The following is a 20,111-nucleotide window of genomic DNA, read 5'->3' as shown; positions in this document are numbered from 1 at the left end:
TTGGCGTTCGAGATTCGCGAATTTAGGGACCGTCTCTAAAGTTACATACAAGAACTTCAATAGCATTTAAAGAAAATGACTTAAGAGTCATAAAACCAGCTGTAAAGTGTTCATCTAGGTGTCAGGTAGGCCTATATGCACACCTTTTAGGTTTTTGATATTTAATAAAATAAACTGTCAAATTATTGGAAATATGGATATGCATTATTTCACTAGGATACTGTTTGGGCTCATACACAAAATATGCTAGATTTAAAGGTGTCTGATAGAACACTGATGACAATATTGCTTGAGAATATATTTACAGAGATAATATTAGAGATTATATTTACACCAAATTATTATGCATTGTGCGTTGCTATTGACGACAGCCATTATAAGTTCTGCTGTGTTTGTTTTGAAACTATTTTCGCTGCTGAAATAGAACAAAAACAGTCAATCATTGTATGATGAATGAATCTCCTGCATACATCGCACGTTTTGAGCGCAGATTTCAGTGAGAACGCGCTCTGAACAAAACTCCAGCTAATCTGAATGCCTCTGATTATTAGAAACACGTGTGGTTGGTTGTAATGCGCAAAGAGCTGTAAGGGAGGAGATCCCACAGAATAGAATCTAGCTTAAAAAAGTGCATAGACAGGGTTTTTCCTGGGTCAAAAATGGTCTTCGGTGGTGGTTCACGCACACACACACACACACACACACACACCCTACCCACGTGATCTGCGAGCGCAATACTGACAATACATTTAAAAAATGCTAGTACTTTTGATCATCTTATTTTGATATCTCATTATGTATGATCTCTTACATCGATGTTTGTTTCTTTTGTTCCTCATTTTTTACACTATTTACAGATAATTGTTTTGGTATATAATCATATCATCAGCTAGCTAATAACAACTTTGTTCTGGTTTCACCTCACTCCAGTCTAAATGATTGTAGGCTATTTATTTTACTACACATTGTCAACAGAAATAAGCTGAAATGCTGTTGATAATTAAAAATAATTCTTACTACCCACTCTTGCTAAATTGGGTAAGCACACTTGTGTTCTCATTTCAGTTGCATGCGTTATGAGTAAATTAATAAACTGATTCGTTAGTTCAGTGTTGGACATATCAGTTGTTCTAACCCAGTGTTTCCCAACCTTTTTTCAGTCATGGCACCCTTTGAAAATGTTTGCATACTTTATGCTAGGGGTGTAACGGTACAGATTGCTCATGGTTCGGTTTGTATCACGGTTTCGGTACGGTTCAGTATTTGCTATGTTCAGGGAAAAAAGGACTACTGTCAAATAAAAATAAAGAAAATAATAAGAACAAATAATTTAAATACAAGCAGCAGCACAAATAAATACTATTAAGCAAAGATACTAATAAAGTAAACTATGCTTTTCAGGTACGTCTAACATTAGTTTTCAGGTACAGAAATTGATCAAATGTAAAATAACATTGCATATTTGAGTGTATAAATTAAAGATTAATCCTATCAAACTTACAAAAGCTATTCAATCAAGAGCAGTGAGTGATGTCTTTTGTTGTTTGACATTAAACAGACAGCAGTAAAGGCTACTGCCCCTTTAAGACCTAATGCTACTGCCCCTTCAAGACCTAATGCATGGATATGCGTCGCCTTTCTGACTGTATAAAGTTTACTTAAGGCATATGCCCACTATGTCTGCTAGAAAACTCATCATGGACATGTTGACATACTTTTTGTGTGAGTTTGTCCGTTCAAGAGCTAGACTTGAAAGAGAACTCAATATTTGCGCGCTGTGAGACGTGTGCGCGCTTTCGGATAAGAGCACAGAGACACATTTCCTCACAGCGCGTGCGACTTCTCATTCGCGTCTTCTGGCACTAAGCCCGGGTGATGACGGCAAAAATTACTGGTCATATTCGAACATACGGCAGCACTCGCATGCATTGAACAAAGTTTACAAAGAGAAAATTATTTTTACACTTTTACACGGCACCCCTGCTCTTGTCAGACGGCACCCCGGTTGGGAAACACTTTTAACCAGACGTTAAAATGATTTGGTTCAAAGGAATCATTAGGGCACGAATCGGACATTAGCAGACGCGTTGTATGCGAATACCGTCTCTTAGAACATCGCGGAAGATGTCAACACACAGAAAACACTTAATAACTGAATATAATTTGTTTCCCGTTTATTGAAAGTAATATGGTTATGTCAGCTGGTCAGAGAAGAGTCAACGTTTTTAGAGCGCAATTCACACCCAGCGGTAATTCAAGGAAAAAATTGTCCGAATGTGCCACGTGTAACATGGTTTCGGTCTTCCGACCTTTTGATTTGGATTAATATGTGAAATATTATGTATATGTATATATGAGAAAGCTAACACAGTGATTATTTTGAAGACTCAGAGAGTGCGCACGGGGGAGGAGCTCTCGGATCGTTCTCTCTGTCACTCAGTCACAAGCGCAGCATTATTCTACTTCATTATTCTACTTCATTCATAAATCACAATAACTCATCAAATTAGGCTCTGGCGGGACAAAAATTCGTTTTGGCGGCCGCCAAAAAATGTTCAATGCAGGAAAAACCCTGATAGAGCTGCTTGATTTATTTGTTGTTTGTTGATTTTCAAATCTAAAACATGTTGAAATGTTTAAAGTGTGTGCATCTGTTCTTTTTGAACACTTTCATCTAGGGCTGGGCAATATATCGCATGACATTGTCAAGCACATCTCGTCTGTAATATCAGGGCTCCAGACTAACTTTTTTCACTAGGAGCACAGTGGCCCCCAAGAGATGTGAATATTTTCTATTTGCCTTTTGTTCGATTCGAATGAATGGCTCAATCGTCAGCAGGTTTATTAGACGCTGCCCCTGTAAGACCGATCGAATGTAGAACTAATAATATCATATTCTCCTATTTCTCCAAACTATTTACGCCCATTTAAGATATAAACTGTTAAAATAACTACTCTCCAATCCGGTCATTTTGACACCGGCTATTTGTTGTTTATTTGATATTTTAGGCTTCGCACACGAAGCCTAAAATATAAAGTGCAAGCCGGTCCATTTCGCAGCACACACACACATAAGCCGCCTTGAAGTTGGAAACCGCGTCTCTTGCTCGGATTATTGTGCATTTAATAGCTCTTTATTATCAAACACATCCCGCAGTTTAGCAACAGTAGAGACTGCAGTTTACAACAATCACTGAATCTGACGTTTAGTTTAGGTTTAAGGAGAAATGACAGCGCAGCTGTGAAGGGAAGGATGAGCTCGACGAACACGGCTATAGGAATAGTTTTACCTCATTCCATCTTTTTATAATTCTTGGAAGCCAAAATTGAAAATAAAATTAGATTAATATCACAGCACATCCCTAAAGGTTAAGCAGACTAAACTTTTGTTTAGTTCTTGGCCATCGTCACTCATTAAGCTGACTGTGGTGTTGTGTTCGCTGTAGCTCCACGTGAGAGAGCTCGCTCGATTTCTCTCTCTTCTGGATTGCGAATGGCAAAAATGCATCACGGACAAATGGTTTAATATTCTCTCATATAGAAACGGCTGGCAAAGATAGAATTTGCCAGACATAACGTCTATCAATTATAATTAGTAAGTGTATTTTCTTAATTTCTCCAATACCGACAGCAGGCAAATTTACTGGTCGCACATGTGCGACTGGATGTAAAATTCAGTCGCACACTCTCAAATTTTAGTCGCAAAATGCGACCATTTGGTCGCACTCTGGAGCCCTGAATTTGCTCATAAATTTTATTTAAACCCACTCACTCCGGTCTCTATCTGATCTATGATCCATGTAGTGAGCGTTGTTAAACTCATTGCGGTGCTCCGCGCAGAAACCGTTCTCTTGTGCGCGCCGCGTGTTGTTTGAATGCGATCTCAGCTGCTCTCACTACAGTGCAACAGTGAAAAGGGACCCCTCTCAAACAGTGACGCGTTGCAGGTTGTTTTAGCGATATACACCGTAGGGCTGGACTATATGGCCAAAAAATCATATCTCTGTATTTTCTACATTTTTCCATTTGGATAAAAAAAGTGTATTTATTTTAATAATAATTTTTTCACATCCTGACCAATGATGTCCTAAAAACAATGTTGATATTGAAGGCTATTAACAAATGCAGTGAATGTAATGTAAGCTATGCAATATATTATGTGCAAAAAGGGGGTTTACAATCGAAAAACAAAATTAATAATTTTATTTTTAAGTTCACTAAACTAAAAATGAAAATAAAAACAAAAGCATATTAGCCTATATTTGATTACCCCATTATGATGGTCACTTTCATAAAAATATACTTTAAAATTCCACATATGGCATATTTATTGTACAACAACAAATATTTAGAAATATACAGAATTATTGCGTTCCTATTGCGCTCCGTCTGTTTGGCGCGAATGCACGCGGGGGCACTCAATCACGGAATCTTTAATTTTAGCAGAGATTCACTTGCAGATGGCTCGTCCTCTCCTGACAGCAAAATGGATACATTTGCATGACTTTCTAACATTTACAGATGGAGAATATACCTGTGAAATGTAAGTTATGCACTGAGGAAAGCACCACATTTCAAACCCATTAAACGCCGCAAGTTTTTACCTGACAGGTCAAGCTGCTTTAAACTATGCATGTTAACTATATCTTACTAGTTATTTTGAAGCCTTTAATATAAAGCATCTGTCATGTTTAGGACATGTTGTATCATGCACTTTCCCTGCATCAGCTCTTTCTGCGTACTCCACTATTTTTCAGATGCGTTCGTATATCAACTGCGCTCAACTACTGTATATCGATATAAACGGTATTGCCTCATTCTATATATTTAAAAAAAAAAACATTCGATATATTGTACAAACTCGATATACCGCCCAGCCCTAATACACCGGTATTGTGGTATAATAAAAATTCATATAACATAAATAAACACTGGATTTCGGTAAAAGCCGGTATACTGCCCAGCACTAGCATAGGCTTTAAAAATAATGGATGACATGCCTTCACTCTCTTCCATTGCAGTAAGTGAAGCCACCAGGGTACAAATAAGGAGCCCGAGCCTGTGTAGTAGTGAGCGCGAAGTGGAGCCGTGATATTAAGGTCCCGCCCACATTCCCACCCAATCAACAACTTTTATGGAAATTTAGAAATTAAAGGGATAGTTCACCCAAAAATGAAAATTAGCCCATCATTTACTCACCCTCAAGTCATCCGAGGTGTATATGACATTCTTCTTTCAGACGAATAAAAACTGAGTTATATTAAAAATATAATCCAAGCATTATAATAGCAGTAATAGTTGCTCTGTTTTTGAAGTCCATAAAAAAATGCATCTGTCCGTCAAATAACGTGCTCCACGCGGCTCCAGGGTGTTAATAAAGGCCTTCTGAAGCGAATCGATGCGTTTGTGTAAGAAAAATATCCATATTTAAAAATGTAGTTCATTTTTTTCTATGGCTCTGCATCAGCCGTCCCCGCACCATCACTCCCGGCGAATAAGGTCAAAATACCAGCGCGATCATAGATATATACATAGATTCCTCATTAGTGCCTGCGCGGATCGGTCGAATGAGGCATCTACGTATATATATCTTTGATCACGCCAGTATTTTGATCTTATTCGCCGGAAGTTATGGCGCTGGGAATACTAGATAGCATTCGTCTGATAAGAGGTAAAAAAATAACATTAATACTGTTTGGTTTCTCGCAGAAACCGATCGTTTCGTGTCTTAAGACATCAATGTGTCGCCACGAGCCGCATGGTTTAATAAGGATTCGTATGTCTGTGTTTTTACTCCCATTGCTCTCTTACTCTAAAATATCCCCATTGACATGCATTATACGACTATCGCACTGCAACGTTTGAAGTTAAAAATCTTCATTTGTGTTCTACTGAACAAACAAAGACACCTACATCTTGGATGCCCTGGGGGTAAGCAGATAAACATACAAAATTCGTTTTTGAGTGAACTATCCCTTTAAGGTTAAAGCTCAAGTGTGGCACTCTTAGTCCGTAGTTTATAAGCAGTTTCACAGTTACCAAAAAATGTAAGTAAATGACAGCACTTTTCATTCCGTTTTACCGTTACCATAAAGACTTCACATTCCTACTCTACAATTATATTCAACTCCTTAGCAAATAAAAGAGTAGATTTAGATTTTTTTCACTAGATTTTATTCATTAAATAAATCACTCATTTATTTTATATTTACCAAATAGCTTTTTATGTATATGAACAAAAAAGGTTAAAAATTAAATTCACACATACAACTCCAGAGTCTAGAGCTGAATGACTAGGTCAATAAAAAAAAGTCATGCGAGATTAAGCAAAAGGGAATATGAATATTGTTACTGCCTTCTCTATGCAAAATGTTCTTTGATGTTTAATAGTCCTTTTAAAATCGGCTTTGTAGTGTACACTTGCACCATCCACTTATGACGTCACCAGCGTTGATGCAAATTGCACCATTGAACGCCCCTCCCAACCTTCAGGCTCTTAGCAGCCACTGTGCTTTCACTTTTCACTGCACAGAATCAGCTTCTGTTTTGTTTTCCATTGTTTACTGCTGTATACGAGCTCTAGCACTTCAACACAATTCCTACATAAGGTTCTACATAATAGCAGATTCAGATGGCTCTTTTGTTGAAAATGAAACTGTGATCGTCCACTGTTGCCGTTGCTGCAAGAGAGGTTTAGTTTCATTGTGTAGGGTTTGCCACTAGGGCTTAGACCAGTGTTTCTCAACCGTTGGGTCGCGGAGTGTGTAGTCCATGAAATAACAACAACAACAACAACAACATTCTACATGTTTTAGAGGTTGCCTATTCAAAACAAAGGTGTAGCTTGATGACGCCGAGATGCGTGGATTCATGGGAGATGAATGGGAGTCTTCACCTCACAGCTGGTGGAAAAGAATCAGACAGGACTCAGGCAGAAATCATGTTCATGGATGAGATTATTAACATTACTGTAGTATGAAGCAGAGCAGGGCCGAGTGTTGTGGGAGCGCTGTTGATCATATTAGATATATTTGACTGTGTTGAAAATTATGGACTAACGTTACTCTGTGGGATCGGTCGGTGGCTGCTATGAGACACTTATTGCACACTGCAGTAAGCTAGATTGAAATTAGGCATGGTAAAACATGGTACTCGCGGTAAATCAAGAAAACAAGATTTAAACAATAAGACTAACTGTGTTGAGCTAATTAAAATATAAACAAGTCTAAAATTTCAAATTTCAATTATCGCTTAACATTAAGGTGCAGTGCCTCCATTATTTCTTTGTAACTGTTACTGTTTAGATGCTTTATCATAAGGCACTGATGCAGAGTAACATTACCTCTCCATGTAGTTTCAAAGGCGGAATCCGAAATCGCCTTCTAGACCCTACATAGGGCACTATTTGACTGGACAGTCATCTGTAGTGGTGTCCGAAACCATAGTGGACGTTCTTGAGTGCACTCATTCTATCCCACTTTGCACCGCAATAACGAGTGTGTCCGAATTCGCTCACTTGTTTTCATTCACTCCTTCAAGTGAACTGAATCATTGGACTAAAGTAGGGAATAGTGATTGAGGGTTTAGGGGGTGATTTCGGATTCAACCAAAGTCAAGAATAGCACAACGGCGAGCGTGTCGAGTAGAGCTACAACTAACGATTATTTTTTCTGTCGACTAATCTAACGATTATTTTTTCGATTAGTCGACTAATCTACCGATTATTTTTCCGGATTGATTTTATGATTCTTTTTTACTGATTATTGTATTTCAAAGAGGGTAGTGAATTTGTATATTATTTTAACATGAAATCAATGAATGATGACAATATTAATTGTATTTCAGGAAGGGTAGTGTACTTAAGCCATTTTATAATGAAATATATGAACACAAGAAGCTTTTTAAACATCATGTATAATGATACTATTCATCATAAAATGTATACAGAGTAGGCGTAATTAGGAAAAGTTGTTTACTATAATAGTTGAGTATGATTTACGTAATGATTTGTGTCAATAGTAAACGAAAATGCACTTGTATTTATCTGCAAAAGGTTCACATACAGGAGCTTTCAGCATAGTTTTAATGTATAACTAGTCGTCTATTTTGAAGATACAGGTGCATAAACAACGACTAAAGCTGCCAGAAGTTTTTGCGCAAATTTCAAAGACATATTTAAATGATTAAAGCTAGAGGCATATCTTAACTTTAATGTTACTTTAATCATGTAAACTACCTATATACAGCATGTTATTATGCATATGTGTTTGGGACAGAGGGGAACCGGGTCGCATTAACAGGAGATATATGCAGCCCATAATAAATAAAAGCACGAGACGTACTGGGGTCGGAGAAGAACACCGGAAAATGTGACCATCTGTTGAAATACACGCGCCACGGTTCAGCTGCGTGAGACGAACACTGGCAGCAGGGTTGCCAGGTTTTCACAACAAAACCCATCCATTCGTTACTCAAAACTAGCACAAAACAAGCCCAATCGCGTTTCGGGGAGGTTCTCTGGTAAACATCACGTTCGGGGGATTAAATATGTGTGTTTTTTTTGCAGGGCTGCCTGCTAAAATTCTCATCCCCGGGGCTAAATATCACATAGTTGGGATCGCTTCAACCCGCGGACATGAGACACAGCCCGCGGCAACAGTGTAGAAGTAGCCTAATTCCGCGGAAAAAAACGCGGACTTGGCAACACTGACTGGCAGTGTGAAAGCTCCCGCTCTCCACGCGCACAGCTTCTGCTCTGCCACCGCGCGCAGTGTGAAACCGGCGTTACAGAGCGAACAAAGCACAGTTTTATTTGGCTTCTGTTTAAAGTACTCCCACACTTTTGAATGTCGCGGTCTGGCTTTATATGATAAATTATCATTTTCACTATGCCCGGGAGCAGAAGCTGCCATTATTCTAGATCTTCTGTTCCATTCTAGAACGTAAATAATGTGCCGCCGACGCGTCGACGCATTTCACGCGTCGTTGCAGCCCTAGTGTCGAGTATAAACACGTCCCCAAATGAACAAGGCGCGCACGTGCAGTGTAGGCTCGCACTGCGGAACCAGACGAAAGTATAACAAGGCTGGTAAAACAAGTTTGTGGTATTACCGTCTTGGTGGGGATGACAGTCTTGCAGACGACATTGGTCTGACTACAGTCAGACTTATACAATCCAAAAAATGCCATACTGGTGAGCTGACTTGTTTTCCTGTTTTATTAACAATTTCCTCGCTCGCTGCAGCACTCATTTTCCACTTATCACTACACGCCTGTTCTGTTTACTGAAGAATGAATCCAACACGAGACAACGATATGGCGCAACCAGACATGATACAGTTACATGATTGGCTGTTAGCCTGTCACTCCCTACGTTGCTTGGTTACCAGAGAGTGAGTGCCATTGTTTATGCAACAAAACTTGCTTCGCAACCTCTGGTTTCTTCCGGCGAAGAAAAAGAATTATCGAACGTTTTATCGAACGCATTTTTTATTGATATCGATTACGTGTCTATCGCGATACATATCGTTATCGTTTTATCGCCCAGCCCTATAAAAATGATTAGTTTTCTGTCTATAAATGCATCCAAACAGTTGTTCCCTTATCTAATAAAACATAATATATTAAAGCGTCTCTGGAGTTTTCATGGTTTCTACAAAATAAAAACGGAAATCGAGGGTAACACGGGTATGATGTCACTGATAGACCATGCATGGACACGGTCCGTGTCCTGGTAAAAAAGGCTTATTTCTCTGGATTTAAGCATTCTTGGAACCATCTGAGATAATATAAGTACACAAGTCAAATAAAAATATAACGCTGTTCTGGAATTTGGATATTTTAATCCAAAAATCTTACATATTGTGCCTTTAACAAAAACTAGTTTAGGACTTCAATTGCCTTACCTTACTCTGTTTGTTGATTAGTGATATTCTTACAATTTATGTGCATGTTAAAAAAAGTGGGAAGGTACTTGCGTGCGTGCGTGCGTGCGTGCGTGCGTGTGTGTGCGTGTATGTGTGTGTGTGTGTGTGTGTGAACCATTTTTTGGAAATAAATTAGCTTGATTCAAATTTTCAAAAATGTTAGTCGCAGCTTAATAATGATCATATGTAAATGTAGATCCCATGTCCAAACCAGTTGAGAAACGTCATTTTAGACTATTTGCAAGTTCTCTTGTTAGACAAACAGTGTCATTTTACAGAGTTTAAGCAAATTTAAACAGATGCAAAAGAGACCAACTTTTGCTTTATTGCCAGGGTGTTAACATGGCAGCAATCAACAAAACTGGGAAAGGAACTGGGTCTGGACAGTAGGATATTATTGCTCTTAAATCCATGCCTATTAAAAATGCATGTTAAAATAACACATTACAGGGATGACTATATATGCTGACCTTTTAAGATATGTGGTATAGGACCTTTTTACTAGTATATTTTAGTAAAACCTGACAAAATCAAAAATACCAAATAGGTTAGTAGTTTCAGCCTCAGACAGCTGGCAATCAATTAACTGACTGCCTGGTTACTCAGGGATATGATTTCTGTAATTATTTTATGAATTTAGCCAAAGTTGTGAGAATGTGATATGGCTTAGTGCGTCCATCAAATCGCAATGATTGTGATGTAATTAATATATGAAGACTTCAGATATTAATTCAGTCAAAAACCTCTCAAGTCCGTCTGACATTTTCCTTTTAAATGAAAAATTTTATCAGGCTCCTTTAAATAAGACTGAAGTGCCATTTTCAAAAATATTATTGAAAAGAATAAAATTAAAAACATAAAAATGCTTATTTAAATTAAAAGAAAAATGTCTGATGCATCTGAAGTCTTCATTATACTCTGACTCTGCCTGATTCAGAGTAAAGTTTCAGTTTCGATTCACAGTGAATGCTACTCTGCAAGCTTTGTGTGTTTGAGTCAGGGCTCTAGACTTATTCTTCCCCCTGGTCGCTCTGGTGTGACGAACTTTCTCAGTTGGTCGCACCCTTTTTTATATCAGTCATAATGATCTTGCATGTTGATGAATCGTTCTCTTGATTTATATATGCTGGTTTGGCATTGACGTGACTAAAAGCTTGATATTTGCAAAATATTTTAATCTGAACATTGCTTCCAACAGGCATCATTTTAAAAGAAAACATTTCTAAAATATTATCACACAACATATATAACAAAAAGTAATATTGCCATGGGTGTTATCAGTGGTGGAGGAAGTACTGAATCTCAGTACTTAAGTAAAAGTACAAATAACTAGAGACATTTACTTTAGTAAAAGTAGAAGTACCACAATGACAACCCTACTTAAGTAAAAAGTACCTGATTTTAAATGCACTTTAAGTATTAAAAGTATAAGTACTTGCATAACAATTTATTTTCTTAATGTCTGTATTCTAATATATATAAAAATAAATAAATTAAAAAAACGGTATGGACTGTGGCACTTTAACTAAGTTAGTTTTGGGTTAATGTAATCGTGCTTACCATCTGTGGCCCAGTTTACATTCTGACTTACAATTATGGTTATCTATCAGGGTGATCTGCAGAGTTAAATCTCATTATTCCGAAGCAATATTCTCACCAGTGTTCAATGAGCTGTGACGTATTTAAATCTCATATTTATGATATTTTTACCTTTTATAAAGGTCATTTCCCCCCTAATCGTATTAAATATAGGCTATGCTTCAGCTTTCCTTTTATATTCTTAAATTTGATTAATATATTAAAGAGTTAGTTCACCCAAAAATGAAAATAATGTAATTTATTACTCACCCTCAATAAACCTTATGTTGCTCAAAACACCGAATAGTTGTCATCAAGCACTGAACGCGTCCGTCTCTGGTTCAGCGCCAGCCAAAGCGCAAAAGCATTGTGTACTCGCACGAATGCGACTGTGTGAAATTTTAAATCGCACATTATCAAAAAAATTTCGCATTTGCGACCATTTTGGTCGCAGTCTTAGAGCCCTGTTTTGAGTCGCTTATAATTTGCTGATCACATGCCTGCAGCCCTGCACACTACCAAACATTTTTCAAAAACCAGCAGTTCCAAATCGATTAACTTCCGCACCTTCTATCAAGTTGCAAATTCCATCTGAGAATAAAATTGATTACAATGTACTGGATTGATGCACTACACATTTTTGGACCAACGGTGCAGTAGTTATTTTAGAAAAAATGTTTTTCCAATTTATTCCATGGTTTTATTTTATTGTTACTGTAACAGATAATTCCATATATGAACTGCATATAAAAACAAAACAAACTGTGTGGTCAATTTCCATGTGTTTAGGCCCATTCACATGTCAAGAACTATAACTAAAAAAAGCGTCCACACCAAGGCACGATAAAGTTCAGTTTATTATAGGGTACTACGGGGTAAAAGGCTTCTTTGTTTTTATTTTCCTCTAAACCACTAGATGGCACAAAATTGCCGCAGCACTTTCAAACAAATTGGGCTGATCCTTCACGTGATCGCAGGCAGCAGCGCAAAGTTGATTCTGCGCTAATTTGATCATATTTGATGTTTTGTTTCAATGTTGTAGATTTAAGTAGCAAAAGAAACACGCTGCACTACTTTATCATTAACAGGTTAATAACAGCAGTGTGTATGTTTGTCTCGTTGACAAACATACACACTGCTGTTATTTACCTGTTAATGCAGCATCTTGTCAAGAAATTAATTACTTTATAATGATTTGGCAACAAGTACTGTAGTGTTCTGTATTCATACCGCTTCGCTGGCATGTTTTAAAAATCTGATGTGTTAGCGGTCTCTGTGCAGCGTGTGCTCTCCGTTCAGCACGCAGCCTCGCGTGGGAATGTAAACAACACACGTGAGGTTTTTTTTGGCCTCTAGAGGCCGCTCTTGTGCTATATCATGCCAACAGACCCTTCTCAGAGCTTTTGTACTGTGTAATAACAGTGCACCCGTCTCAGCCGCTCCAGCAACGGACGCAACACGGGAGAACTATCGGTGAGGATTTTTGCCGATAACCGATTGTTTCACCAATCAACTATCGGTGCCGATTCATGCCGATGACCTCTAAAAATTATTTATAATTTATTTTCACACAAAGTCTGTTCCTCCATCAATGTTCAAAACAAACATATATATTTTTCTGCAATCATGGGAGTAGTGAAAAGCACATTTTTCTTCTTACGGTGTGCCTTTAGCCCTGTTGTACCCTAAGCATGCGGCCGTGCGCAACAGTTTTGTTCAGGATAGTTCACCCAAAAATGAAGATTCTGTCATTTACCCACCCTCAAGTTGCTCCAAACCTGTATGAATTTCTTTCTTCTGTTGAACACAAAATAAGATATCAAAGAATGTTGGTAATCAGAGAGTTGATGGTAGCCATTGACTTCTATAGCAGAAAAAAATGCTATGGAAGTCAAAGGCTATTAGCCGTCAATTGTCTGGTTATCTAACACTCTTCAAAATATCTTATGTTTTCAACATCCCTTTAAGTTCTCACGGGTTCTCACCGATTCTGATTGGCTGTCAATGCTTTTATCTTTCAACATCTGCAAAAAATCATTCTGAAAGTGACTCCAGCGATATTGTTTCTCTGTGCTGTTATCGTTACAGTTGTGGTGTGGGCTGTGCTATTCTTTTACAGAAGATTTTTAAAACCTCTTTAATATTGTTCTTTGTGTGAGTAGGCATCCTCCTTAAGCTGGCTGTTCTTGGCCAGAATAAGCTACCGTGTGGAAAAGACTGTCATTTGTTTGTTATTATCTAGATAGACCTTTGTATTAAATTGATTAATGATAGTTGACACTGCAAACCCAGATCTAACATGTGCCAATATTTTCCAGGGGAAAGAAAGCTTTGAGCAAGAAGAAACTAAAAAGGCGGCAAAAAGTCAAATCAAAAGTGAAAACAAGAACAAAGGTAAGATTGTGAATCCATCTTTGATTACTGTAAGATTCATTGCTACACATTTGCTGACTCAATCAGACACTAAAGTTATATTGTTTTAAAGCCCTTTTTGGTACATAATTTCCATATTCCATAATTTCCAATATTCACTTGCATATTGTTGCCCTTGACTGTTCTAGTTGCTTCTATTGCTCTCATTTGTAAGTTGCTTTGGATAAAAGCGTCTGCTAAATGACTAAATGTATTCGCATTTGAATTTTGAAGATGTATGCTTCCATAGACTTTTGCTGGATCTGTCTGGATTTCATTGTTAGTCTCTCACAATGCATAAAGATTAATGTCATCTCAAAAACTGTAAACTTCTTTCTCATCAATATATCTTTAACATCAGATAACAATGATTCTGTTCCCATATTTGCAATTCTTTATTTATAATAGTAGTTTTGACACAGCTCTCAATACAGCAGCACATATGAATACATATTTATACATACATATTTTCATGCTTTTAGTCATCACAGTTGAGAAGATACCAGTAAACACTCACACATCCTGGAAAACGCGGGAGTGGCGAGGTCACGATTGGTTGTTGCATGGCGACCCATGTGTTGCATGTTTCCATGGCAACAGCTTCCTCCATCTCCTGCAATGAGCACCTATGGAGTGCCTGGCTGCAGGGTTTGTCTCGCTATGTCTACAGCGTTTACCAGCGCACAGAAAATAGGCAGAGACCCAAAATGTCCTGTATTGGATATTGTGTATTGTCTTCCCATTACCCAAAGCATGTGTGGGGGTTAATGCCTGATTGTGTTTGGATATCCTTTCCCAGGCACTCTGTTTTCCCTAGTGGATGCGAGTGCTTCACAAGCAGGGGTAAGAGAGAATAATGTGATTGTAGATAGTAGAGAGGGGAATATGCAGTAATAATCCTACACTCTAAAACCCTGCTGGCTAAGGAGTAAGAGCTCATTTATATTTCTCCTTCTCTGCCACAGCCACCTTAAAAGGAGCTCCGTGCCTTTGTTTGCTTACAAACAGATGGGTGGAGTTCCTCCAGCAGGGAAGGCTCTGCTTCAAGACATACTGCTGAAGTGTCTGTCAGGGTTGAAGCACTTCAGCTTGCTTTGTTTGATCAGAATGGGAATTCATGAGTTTACCGCCCTTCTGCTTTGACTCCATTCCTTATCTGTGATATTACACAATCCCAGACAGCTTTGTGCTACTGATACTAAGACTGGCCGATTCAGCCAAAAAAAAAAAATCTCAATACAGGGCTCCAGAAAAACCAATTAAAAAAATTGGCGGCAAATACTGTATGAGATTTTCACGGTATGATAGCGGTCTCAGAAAATATCACTGTTTTACTTTATACAGTATTAAATGATTACTTATTATCATCATTTAAATGAATGAAAATTGTTTTTTTGGTTGAACAAATGCTTTATTACAGGGGTGGGCAACCTATGGGATGGTATTTGCTGGTATGTGAGCAAAAGCAAGAGAAGAGGTGTATGTATTTCATTCAGATAAAGTACCTCATACACTCTAAAAAAAAAAGGCTCGTAATCATAGGGGAACCTTTTTTAGTGCTATATAGCACCAATTTTGGTGCTTCAGTGGTTCTTCAGCGGTTCTTCAGAGGTGCTATATAGCACCTTAGTCAAAGAACCGGTGAAGAACCTCTGAAGAACCGCTGAAGAACCTCTGAAGAACCGCTGAAGAACCACTGAAGCACCAAAATTGGTGCTATATAGCACTAAAAAAGGTTCCCCTATGATTACGAGCCAATAACCATTTTTGGTGCAATATAGAACCTTTTTTTTTTAGAGTGTACCTACATAAAGCTCTACATTTTGAGGTAATCATCCCTTATAGTACAAGTAAGGCAAAGCAGACGCACACCTTTTGAGGTGCAAAAAAACTTTAATTAAAGGAGAACAACATTTCGCCTAGTAGCCAAAATAGTAACACAGTAGCCATTCCTCATAGCAACGTAGTAGCCATTCCTCTTAGTAACACAGCTTGTTTTATTAAGGGTTCAAAATACTACACTGTAAAAAAAAAATCGTAAAAAGAAGGTAAATGACTGGCAGCTACGGCTGCCAAACAAAAACCATAAAATTAAGGTAAAATATCTTAATTCAAATAAAGTGCAAAAACAATAATTTTACAGAAATTTACATTAAAAGTTTTAGTGAAAAACACTGTTATTTTACAGATTTTTTCCTTGTTTAAATTAAGATATTTTACTTTAATTTTACGGTTTTTGTTTGGCAGCCATAGCTGCCAGTCATTTACTGTTTTTTTATACGGTTTTAAACTGTTATTTTACTGATTTTTCCTTGTTTAAATTAAGATATTTTACTTTAATTTTAAGTTTTTTGTTTGGCAGCCGTAGCTGCCAGTCATTTACCATTTTTTAACAGTGTAAAACTGTTATTTTACTGATTTTTCCTAAATTATTATGATCAAACACCTTCAATAAAGTGACAGTACTAAAAATTCTGCAGAAAAACACTGTTATTTTACAGATTATTACAATAAAAAACATTCAATAAAGTGTTAAATTTACAGTTTTATTTTGGAAGACAAAATACAGTCTGTAAACAATACAATACATAATACATTTCAAATACAGATAACAGTGGAACGGTTTCATCAAATTTTTAAAGTTGAATAAAATTTCAAACTGAAAAAAAACAAACAAAACTGATACATTTACAAGATTGTCACAGATTCACTATTGATTCTAAAACTTGTATTATTCAGATGTAAATTTATGTAAACAAATTCTTCAGAGCCCCCATGAGAAATTGAAAAACTAAAAATTGCATTTATCTTGTAAGTTAGGGTTACTAATATCATGATGAGGTCATGATTTCACCTTATAACAAAATAACAAATTGTGCCATTTACTGTTTTGTATTTACTTTGTATTTTCCAAATAAGTTTTATGTTCTTTTCCTCTATATTCAACTGACCCCCGAGGGCTCCATATAGCTCTGATAATATATGTGGACAAACATTTACCTTTTAATTCAGAATCCAAGCTATATAGTGTAATAAGAAATATAAATCAAAACATACAACAGGTCCATGATTCTGCACCAGAAGGGACAGACACAGCAGATAATGAGCAATCCTTTTCCAAATCTCCAATAATCAGCTGGATCTGTAAAAGAAAGAAAGAAAAATACATTGATTCACTGAAAAGTCCTTAAAAAGGAGGATTTTGTTTTTGTACCTTTCCTTTAAACAACATTTGACATTGAGATATTCTGGCTATATGAACACAGAGTCCGCTCCGCTTTGAGATGGTTATTGGTAATTATTATGCTTAAAATTTGGTCCAATGTAGCTTGGTTGCCAACATTATTCAAAATATTTTGTTTCACAGAAGAAAGTCATACAAGTTTGATAAGATATGAGGGTGAGAAAACGATGAGGGAGTTTTCATTTTGAGTGAGCTATGCTTTTAAACTCAAGAAGGTGCGTTTGAACCAGAGCTCAAGTGCCTTGAGTTGCCTGTGTTCACATTTCCACACACATAAGCGTAACGTAACAGTATTAATGTTGGATATGACATGAATACTCACTTCCTCTGAAGATCATGTGGCAGATTTTCATTCCCAATCAACTTACTGACAGAGACATGGACTTGCAAAATGTACTCACCAGGTCCATACAAAAACTTCACAGTAGATCCAAACTCCTGGTTTGCCTGCAATTCTTCAGAGTCCAAGGATGGTGGTTTCCTGTCCTCTCTGCAGAATGAGTGTACATGACAGTGTTCATTACTCATCCAAAACTCCTTTACTTTTATGACAAGCTTGATCTTAAAACTAGCTGACAGTAGGGATGGGCATTATGACCATATTATTCTTCATACATGAGAAATTTAATTTCACAATAACAATAATATCACAGTATAGTTATTTTATAGATATTTTATTAAGAAATATTACAGAATAATACTGCTTAGTCTTCATTGCATTATATTCTATGCATCAATATCACTTGATTCTTAAAAACGCAGAAGGTCTTCTCTAGTCTTTTGTTGTTTGATTCAAATTAATGGACGGCAGTTTATTAAGCTGCTGCCCCTTTAAGAATGAAAGCACAATGACAAGCATCCGGGATTCCTCACGTTAACTTGAACCGTTTAACTCTAACGTTACTTCAAACATAACTGACTGTTTAAATCAAGCGAATACTTCACATGACAGGGATTTTGAGATAATTGTGTGCAATATTGGATAGTCACTATCATCGTCATAGTGCCCATTCCTAGCTTAACAGTATTACAACATAACAAAACACAGAAACAGAATATTCAAGTTATTCGCGATTAGCATATAACTTTAATACACTATATATGTTGATGTGACAGTAGAAAAAATATAAAGGGATTTATTTACCTTCTGCCGTCTGTTGTCCGCAATTGGTAACTTAAATGTCTGTTCATATCCATGTTTTTCGTTCTCAGTCGACATCCCACAATCAAAATTCGTCCAAAATAAGATTTTAACAGATGTAAAATGATCCATGTGATGCCATTAATGGACCGACGAAGCAGTCCTGTTGCAGATTAGAATTGCCGCGCCCGCGAGCAGAGCACTCCAACGACAACGGGTGCATTTTCAGATTTGATCGGTAGAAGGCGCGCACTGTCATTGGCCAGATTTCTAGATGACGTTCAGATTGACCAATCACGCTCAAGTGAACACGTAAAGACAGCAAATAACCTTACAAATAATAATGTTTATTTTAAACTACAGTTAGCAAATGTGTATATTTATTTTTATTTGCTGTTATATTTAATTAATTGGTCAAGTGGTGTTTTGTGGTGTGTGCAGAGGCTTGAAAGTTTCAACCTGGAGAGCAGTGCAGATTTGTACTCTTTAAAAACAGATTATTGTTTGATATTTAGTTTCCTATAGCCTATAGATTGTTCTATTTGTATCCAGAATTACAGTTTGAATGTAAAAATACACCTACACTGTAAAAAAAAAAAAAAATTAAAACAATCAAATGACTGGCAGCAACGGCTGCCAAACAAAAACATAAAATTAACGTGAATTATCTTAATTTAAATAAGGATAAATCTGTAAAATAACAGTTTTCTCTCAAACTTTTAATGTAAATTTACGTAAAGTTTTTGCACTTTATTTGAATTAAGATATTTTACTTTAATTTTACAGGTTTTGTTTGGCAGCCGTAGCTGCCAGTCATTTACCATATTTTTTTTACAGTGAAACTAATAAGATTTACTTTAAAATTACAAAGAATAATGTTAAATTGTTAGTATGGACATAAACCTTTAATATAATGAGCTAAATATTTTATTACAGATTAGTTCTGTAATTTTACATACATTTGTATGTAATTTAAGAAAACAGAAAAATACTGTATAAATAATACAGTAATTTCCCTGTATAAAAAATGAGTGACTGTGATTTGTCATTAATGATAAAATAATGGTCAAGTTGTTAATTTACAGATATTTTTTGTAATTTTACATGAATTTGTATGTAATTTATGAAAACAGAAAAATACTGTATAAATAATACAGTAATTTTCCTTTATAAAAATGAGAATTACTGTAATTTGTCATTAATGATATAATCCTTAAAATAACAGTCAAGTTGTTTATTTACAGATATTGTTTGTAATTTTACATAGTTTTAAACATAATTCAATATTACAGGAAAATACTGTAAACACTTTAGAGTTATTTTCCGTAAAATTAGGATTTTTTTTTACAGTGTATTAAAGTGTGAGAATTAAACTGCGCAAGTCAATGAAAGCGACCAGCTCTGATAAAACGTTAGCATGACCACTGCGCATCACACGCACAGAAGCTACCGACTGACAGCTTACAGCTTGTTCTGCTGTACATTTCAGAGATATTCAACCAAGTTTGTTGAGTCCTATTAAACATTCCACACACCAGGTCACTTCACGTGTTTCCTCTGATCGGATAGCTATCCAATCACAAAATTACCAAAAAGAGAGGGCAATTTTTTCCGCTTACCGATGAAACTGGACAAAATGTATCTGGTTGTTGAAGCCACATATGCAAATTTTACTCCTCCTAAAATGGTAAAAACTTAAAGGGTTAGTTCAACCTAGGGATGGGACGGTTACCGGTTTCACGATAAACTACGATCAAATGTACTGACGGTTAGTATTATCATTACAATTTAATTATCATTAAATCTGTGT

At 36.6% G+C, this 20,111-nt stretch overlaps 1 protein-coding gene across 26 annotated transcripts in view; it reads left to right on the top strand.

Moving 5' to 3' along the window:
• mycbp2 (MYC binding protein 2) overlaps positions 1 to 20,111 on the top strand; it is a 142,465-nt gene that overhangs the window by 3,590 nt on the left and 118,764 nt on the right. For all 26 annotated transcript variants that reach the window (XM_079820961.1, XM_079820952.1, XM_079820950.1 and 23 more), the window contains exon 2: positions 13,823 to 13,898. In XM_079820961.1, coding sequence (XP_079677087.1) covers positions 13,823 to 13,898 — 76 coding nt within the window. The remainder of the gene's footprint in view (positions 1 to 13,822; positions 13,899 to 20,111) is intronic.

Source organism: Gobio gobio (genome assembly GCF_949357685.1).
Source record: "Gobio gobio genome assembly, chromosome: 7".
In the NCBI taxonomy this organism is placed as follows: Eukaryota; Metazoa; Chordata; class Actinopteri; order Cypriniformes; family Gobionidae; genus Gobio; species Gobio gobio.
This window is presented reverse-complemented; position numbering and strand designations above follow the sequence as displayed.